Source organism: Cyprinodon variegatus, unplaced genomic scaffold, assembly GCF_000732505.1.
Source record: "Cyprinodon variegatus isolate N-32 unplaced genomic scaffold, C_variegatus-1.0 Scaffold5, whole genome shotgun sequence".
NCBI classification, from domain to species: domain Eukaryota; kingdom Metazoa; phylum Chordata; class Actinopteri; order Cyprinodontiformes; family Cyprinodontidae; genus Cyprinodon; species Cyprinodon variegatus.
In genome coordinates, this window is record NW_015150458.1 from 1,527,770 (window position 1) to 1,534,881 (window position 7,112).

Here is a 7,112-nt window from a genome sequence, read left to right on the forward strand (position 1 = left end):
ATTGGATAGGGCAGCCTTTCACCATCATCTCGCATCACATGTCATCAGAGATGCAAGAAGCCCTGCTCGACCTCTCCTCTGATCATACATTACAGACTCTTAGGTGTGCGCATGCGTGCTGAAAAAGTTCTGGTTGTTAGTAGCAACAGAGTACCCAGCACTTTAGAAAACTTCAACTGATGCATTGTGTCCATTTGCACCCACATATCTGCACAGACATACATGAAACAAAAGTACAGATCACGACTCCTCAGATTTGAGGGTGATCTCTGTGTGGCCATGTCTAACAAAAGCCAAAAAGCTGCTTCGTTCAAACAAGCAAGACGAGCTGTCACATTAAATAGTTGCAGAAAACATCTCTGCTGTTAAAAAGGAAGTTATTTTGCATGTCTAAGCTCCCAGGAATATATTTAGAATTCACCTTACACTATATGTTTACACTTTAACCACAAAATGATTCTATGTACCAACCATCCCTTTTCTGTTTGGAAAGTTAGCCTCTAGGTGCTGCTTCGTGTTTTTTTTTTTTTTTTTTTTCAGAAAAATCCCAGTGAATTTCAAAATAAGATGATAAAGAGACTAATAGCTGAAGGGAGTTAAAAAATGAACTCACTCGGGGCCATGAAGCCGTCCAATACTTTTTTTTTTCTTTTTCTAAGTCCAAACGCAATACCAGGGGTAGAAAACTCGAAAAGAATTCAAAATCCAGAGCTCCCCCCCGCCGCATACACACAAACACACACACACCGACAGACATAAAGAAAGGACTGTCTTGAGGAACCTAATGCCATTTATTATGCCGTACAGACAATCCTGATATACATCAAAATATTCTGACATAAAGAAAGTACAAAATGGCCAATAAAATATTTCTAAAGCAATGGGGTAAGCTTCGGAATCAATATTCTTTAGGAATGCACTGAGCAGCCTTTTCTATACTATTCACAAAAAAGCCAGAATACATAAATAAATGCATTGGATCAAACCAATAACTTATTGAATTTAGATCTTTTGCGTTTTGTATCAAGGTTGGTGATGTAAAATTTGACTGCCTCCAATATGTCGTGGCCTACCCTACAAAGCACTGGGATCAAGAAAAGAGGATGCTGCAATTCTGGTCTTCTTCTAACTATTTTCTCCACTCTAAACACCCACCCTTGCAGAAGATGTTTACAGAATAGTAACAGTTTCTGTTACTCGGAATGGAGGTCCATCAACACATTGGACCCCATAAAATAAAAATAGAGTCATAAAATTGATTGTGTATGTAAAAAGTAGGCAAACAAATACTTTTGGCATAATGTATTATTACCACTTAAATATTGATAGCTTTGAAATTACATCTGAAAAAATAATAAAAAATAAAGCTGTGAAAAATAAAACAGTTGTTACTTGTATTCAAAATCTCATTTTCAGCCCATCCAGCAGATCCCAAGATAAATAGGTCCTGGTGAAAAGCCAAATAATTTTTTCTTGAAAGTTTAAGTCAGCATATGTTTGAAAGATCCAGAATTATGTGTGTTTATTCAGGTATCAACTGGATCTGTTGTTTGAGCTTTTAGACCTGCTGATTGCCACTTTTCAACTCGTCTGTCCAAAGTTGAGCTGAAGCCTCTGTGGGATGGAGAAAGCAAGCGAGAAACTCCATTCATTTTTAGTGCCTCCGTGTCTATTGGGCATATGTAGTCTGCAGATTCATCCGATTTCCTCTTTCTGAGATGACTGAATTGAGTGAAGCCCAGCTTCTTAGGCTGAAAGAACACAAATGGTTAAACACAATACTCACCCATTATGATATCAAGATTTGTTTCTTCTAACAACAGTGACCAAATGATTTATTTAAATGGGCATCTTACTTTTACTTTAGCAGTGGTAGTAAGTGGTACATGGCCTGTGGCATTGCCATAGTCCCGTTTCTCCTGCATGGCTTGAGGCCCAACCAAGGCAGCAAAAGCAGTGGCAAGATGACGTCGAAGCAAAGTCTTTTGTGGAGGAATATTTAAAAGCAGGGCCAAAGTCTCAGAGCTAAACCGAGGCTCCAGGATCTATGGACAAAAAAAGGGGGCAAAAAAAATATATATATATTTCGACCTAACACAGAAAATAGAAAATATGTATATTTTTTTTTATTATTTATGTTTTTCATTTTCTAAAGCCACAACCTATAAAAATGATTGCAAATGGGAAATGTTCTTCTCTGAAGCCCTGTTTTTTTTGTCTCTCTAGATCAGTGCTTCCCAACCTTTTTTCTCTTGTGTACCCCTTTGGGCGTTTTTGTCTTACCCTGAGTACCCACCTCAGTCATAACTATTTATGATTGTCCAAAAGTGGAACGTACAATAACTCATAATAAAATAAAAACGATTCTACTTAATCTTTTAATTCAAGCATTTAATTCTTAGACATTTTATTCTTTCTATCTCAACTAAAAAAAAACAAAATAAATATGTTTCCTGGAAGTTAGTAAGGAATCAAAATAAAATATTATAAATGTGCCCTCTGAGTAACTCCCTTATAATCGCATTTAAACTTGATGAATTGGGAGCAAAATGCTGAACAAAAATTTTAGTCACACTGACTTAATTAGTTTTATTTTGTTTTCACCAGAGCAGCTTTGATTAGCTCTAATAGCTTAGTGTAAAAAAACAGCTGATCCAAGGCTGTTCTCTGCATATACAATATTTTTGATGTCTGCAATGCACTGGCAGACCACCAGGGGTATGAGTATCACTGCTCTGCACTACTGTCATATGATTCCGAATAAATTTAGGATTGAAAAGTGGGTAATTAAATAGGATTAGCCCCATTTGATGCAACATAATTTCTATTTTAGCCTATTTATTGTTATCCTTACCCTCCACTGACCCCCAGGATTGACTGAAGTGGTTGATCACATCTCTCACCAAAGTATAATAGAATATGACTATGCCCTCATGAGGTGGGTTTCCAGCTAATAATTTTTTATTATCTAAACCCCCTTATAGTCACATAATAAACTGTTTTTTTCCAAATGTAATTTTTGTAACTGTTTTTAGACATGCAAATTAGCAGTTACAATATCCTATTCAATATAATACCACCAAACTGAAAATAAGGCAAATAGGTGGGGGGCGGTGGGACTCTCCATTTGCTTTGTTTGTTTTTTCACTGTACTTACAATAAGTCCACCATGTACACCACTCCCCCGTAGATTAGGTGCATACTCAGCAAGATCAACTGCTCTTAGCCATTCCATTACACAGTGGTTTGACCACTGTACTACTTCTGAAGGAGAGGGGTGTTTCTGTGAATAAAAGTAAAACAAATATTTAAAATCATATACTACCAAAATTACACAAATATCTGCTTAACTCTTAACAAATTAATGTATAATACCTCATTGATGATAAGAGCAAATTTTTAAAAGCAAAACCAATGCTGCATTTAAATACATGTCCCCTCTGCTGCCATCTTGTGGATTTTTTGTTAGATTACAACATTCCAGTATCCAGAGGCCTTTTAGGAATATTCTTGCATTTAAATATCTATAAGGCAAGGATGTACTCTGACTATTCAGTATAATGTTATTTTTACCTCTACCAAGAATATTATGTCTTTATTTGCATTGGCTTGTCATTCTGTTTGTCTGTTTTCTAAAAAATAAAAAAGTTATGGACTTTGCTGAAATATTCAGAGGGTGAATATCGTGACTGGAGACAAATTAAAAGATTTTGGTGATGATCCAGGATTTTTTTTTTATATTCTGTCAATAACGGGATAAACCTAAGGTGGTAGTCACAATATGTAAGGGTCTGCACTGTCCAAGTGCTTTTTTATTTAACTTGATAATTTTTTTGTTAACAAACCTCTTCCCCAGGTCTGCGCCGAAGACAATTTGGGTTGAACTTATTGACATGAAGAACATGAATAGCACATTTAATGCTGAGATGATGAAGCTGGCTGGTGACCTTTAATGTCAAGAGATCATTCTGTGATGACAAAAGTAAATAAATAAAAAAATAACTTAAACAACTTAATGATTTTTAGGTGAATTCAAAAATTCAAAATTCAAAAACATTCAATTAGATCTTACCACAGTTAGATACTGAATCATCCGTCCATCGACTCTAGCCTCATAAAATAGATCCTTATACTGAGGCAAGCCAATATCATCCAGCCATCCTATGTAGAAAAAAATAGCATCATAACTGTGCTCACTCAAATACATTATAAAACGTCCTTATTGCAAATACTGTGCAAACTTTTATCTCTTTGTTTTGACAAATGTTAAATTGCTTGTTATCATGCAATGGGTTTACCTACCACATTGTGTTTTAAACAGTACTTTGTGAGTTTATATCTGACAAAAGTTAGAAAGGTTTGAGAAGAATTTGTTGCATATAAACTCTTACGGGTAACCCAGATGTGGTCCAACTCTGAGGATTTCTCTGTAACTTTGGAAGTAAAAGCCCTTAAACCAAGTTGCAGCTTTTTCCTGTGAAGGGGATGCTTCATACCCATTTCCTGAAATCAAAAGGAAAGGTCAACATAAAATAAAAGATGGGCTCCGATAAATTATATACTATTTGAATGGATAAATGTCTACATTTTCTGCTTGGCTTAAAGTTCTCTAACCTTCTCAAAATCTTGAGGTGTGGCTGACAAAAGTGTCTGCCCATTTTCAACCCACTGTCTGGTGAGATTGATGTATTGGCCAAGTCCATAGTCCTCAAGCCAACTACACACTTGCTCCTTGGTCCATTGACTGAATGGAATATTCAGATCACTGACAGCAACAAATTGTATCAAGAGACATATAACATTATTCATCATATACTGAAAATAGGAAAATGTAGAAACACAACTTGCTTTACCATGTGGGGTTAGATTCAGAGGTTCTGGTCAGTCTCGGCCCTGCTGTTGCACGCAAGCCTCCTCTTCTAAACTGGCTGGCTTCTTGATCTGCTGGCTGGAAGCCCCCAGACTGGGTTCTACGTAGCCTGTGTTAATAAAAGCACAACGTTGCAGACTAAACCAATTGCAGATTTGATTCTCAAAGCAAACTAAAACTCAATGTGCCATTTCTCTGAACTCAGCCTTTTTATTAGCTTTTCTTCAGCCTTTCAATATCATTATGTTGGTCTCTTTGTGTGCTCGGTGTGTATGTACGCATTTGTTTTTCCTACATGGTGGGGGCCACTTTCTATCAAAATCTTTTGGGGATCTATCATCCTTGAGGGGACCTCCGCCAGGTTGCCTTGGGGGAGATTACTGTTTTAGTTAGGACTAGGATGTGAATTGTGTTTTGGTTAGGGTTATGTCTGTAACACTAATGGTTAGGTTTAGAATAAAGGTCATGGTTGGGCTGTAGAAATCACATGCAAATAAATAAAGTCAGTGGAAAGTTCCCACTGAAATAGTGACACTTGGTAATTGTCTCAGTTTGAGTGTTAGTCACCATATTTTGTCACCTTGTAGGGACAATTTCCCAGGAATATGCCACATTATTCGGATTTATACTTGTGGGGACCAATGACTGGTCCCCATGAGGAAAGGTTATCTTCTTGGGATGGGTGTTGGGTTTAAGACTAAGCTATGAATTGAGTTTAGGTTAGGATGAAGGTTAGGTATGTTTCTGTAATGGTTAGGGTAATGGTCTTGGTTAGAAAGGAATGCAACATGAATGGAAGTCCATGGAGACCGAAGGGTCCTAATGTGCTGACCCCATTTTTAACTTAGAGAGTCCGTTTAGAGGTATGGTGTTAATCAAGTTTAGGTTAAGGTTATGGTTAGGAATATGCTGATAATGGTTAGGGTTATGGTAAATGTCAGGGTTAGGTTTAAATGCAGTAACTAAAATGAATTTAAGTCAATGTAGAGTCTCAATATGGATAGAAATACAATCGTGTGTGTGTCTTCTTGTTTTTCGGTAATATTGTTAGGGCTATTTTCTGGAAAAATGGCATGTTGTTGTGACTAGCTGCTCTTTGTTGGGCCCTATGCCTGGATCCAGAACTGTCAGAATTGATATTTTCCACAATAGTTAATCTAATTAAGACAGTATCTCTGTCTGGATATACAGTTATAATCTTCATTCTGTACGTGGCACAGATTTGGAAATGGAATGAGAGCGCTGTCCTTCAGGTAAAAACGAAGCGTAATATTTTGATAAGGCTGGAGGCATGGATGTCTACTAATCTGCTAACGTGTATAATAAAAAATATGAAGATGTGGCAGACTGGAGATGTATAAAATGCCTTTTTAACTGTTAAACTGAAGTGACCCCGGAGGTGAGCAGCAATGAGCAGTCATTCTGTAAACTCTAAGCAATTTCTGTTGTCATATCTTCTGGTTATTTAAAATATATATATATATAAGTTATGAAGTGTTATTTTAAGAGTTTGTCCCGAATTATCTCTTTTCAGGGAAAAGACCTGAAGAGATAGAGCATCAGGGTGCATAAATAGAGCCTATCTTTAACAGGATTGAGTTTAGGTTGGGCTTGGGGTTAGATATGAACCCATAATGGTTAGGACTAGGGCAAGACACGGTTAAGCTTTAGAAATTAATGGAAGTCAATGGAAAGGTCCACAAAATTGATGAGAAAAGTATGTGCTTGTTGTGATGTGGTGGGGGGAGGCATGAGTGTAAATATGTTTATTGTGTGGCTACATTCACACTGCAGGCCTTAACGCTCAATTCTGATCTTTTAGTTAGTATGGTAAGTAATAATATACTGTATGTTTCAGAGCTCCTGCTGTCAGGGATAGATGGTGGAAAGCAGCAGGAAAGCAGAGCAACAGACAGGGATTTTTTTTTTGTTCTGTTACTATACAGTGCTTTTCTATATTTTTTTTTTTAATCCATGCTTATTTATAAAGAGTAAATCCGTAAAAATTCAAAAAATATCCACTGGACTTTGCTTCCAAGATTTGAAGACTTTTCGCCACCTCTCCAGGAAGCTTTCTGAATTCAAATGTCTGGATCCACAGTGAGTTTGAGTCTTATATAGACAAAGCCTTGTATTGCTTGGAAACATGCAATGGTAACCGATGAATGGGTCGTTTGGTCCCATCGTTAGCCTGTAATTTCTGAAACCTGTCTATGATTCTGACGGTAAAGGGGGGGGGGTT

General features: G+C 36.9%; 1 protein-coding gene across 3 annotated transcripts in view; it reads right to left on the reverse strand.

Annotated features, from left to right (window-relative positions):
• Positions 1-779: 779 nt before the first annotated feature.
• LOC107084465 (liprin-beta-2-like) overlaps positions 780-7,112 on the reverse strand; it is a 16,425-nt gene continuing 10,092 nt past the window's right edge. For all 3 annotated transcript variants that reach the window (XM_015374356.1, XM_015374359.1, XM_015374365.1), the window contains 8 exons: positions 4,854-4,979; positions 4,615-4,765; positions 4,392-4,503; positions 4,073-4,161; positions 3,846-3,968; positions 3,158-3,283; positions 1,857-2,045; positions 780-1,751 (listed from right to left, as the gene is read on the reverse strand). In XM_015374356.1, the coding sequence (XP_015229842.1) occupies positions 1,527-1,751; positions 1,857-2,045; positions 3,158-3,283; positions 3,846-3,968; positions 4,073-4,161; positions 4,392-4,503; positions 4,615-4,765; positions 4,854-4,979 (1,141 nt within the window). In that variant the 3' untranslated portion in view covers positions 780-1,526. The remainder of the gene's footprint in view (positions 1,752-1,856; positions 2,046-3,157; positions 3,284-3,845; positions 3,969-4,072; positions 4,162-4,391; positions 4,504-4,614; positions 4,766-4,853; positions 4,980-7,112) is intronic.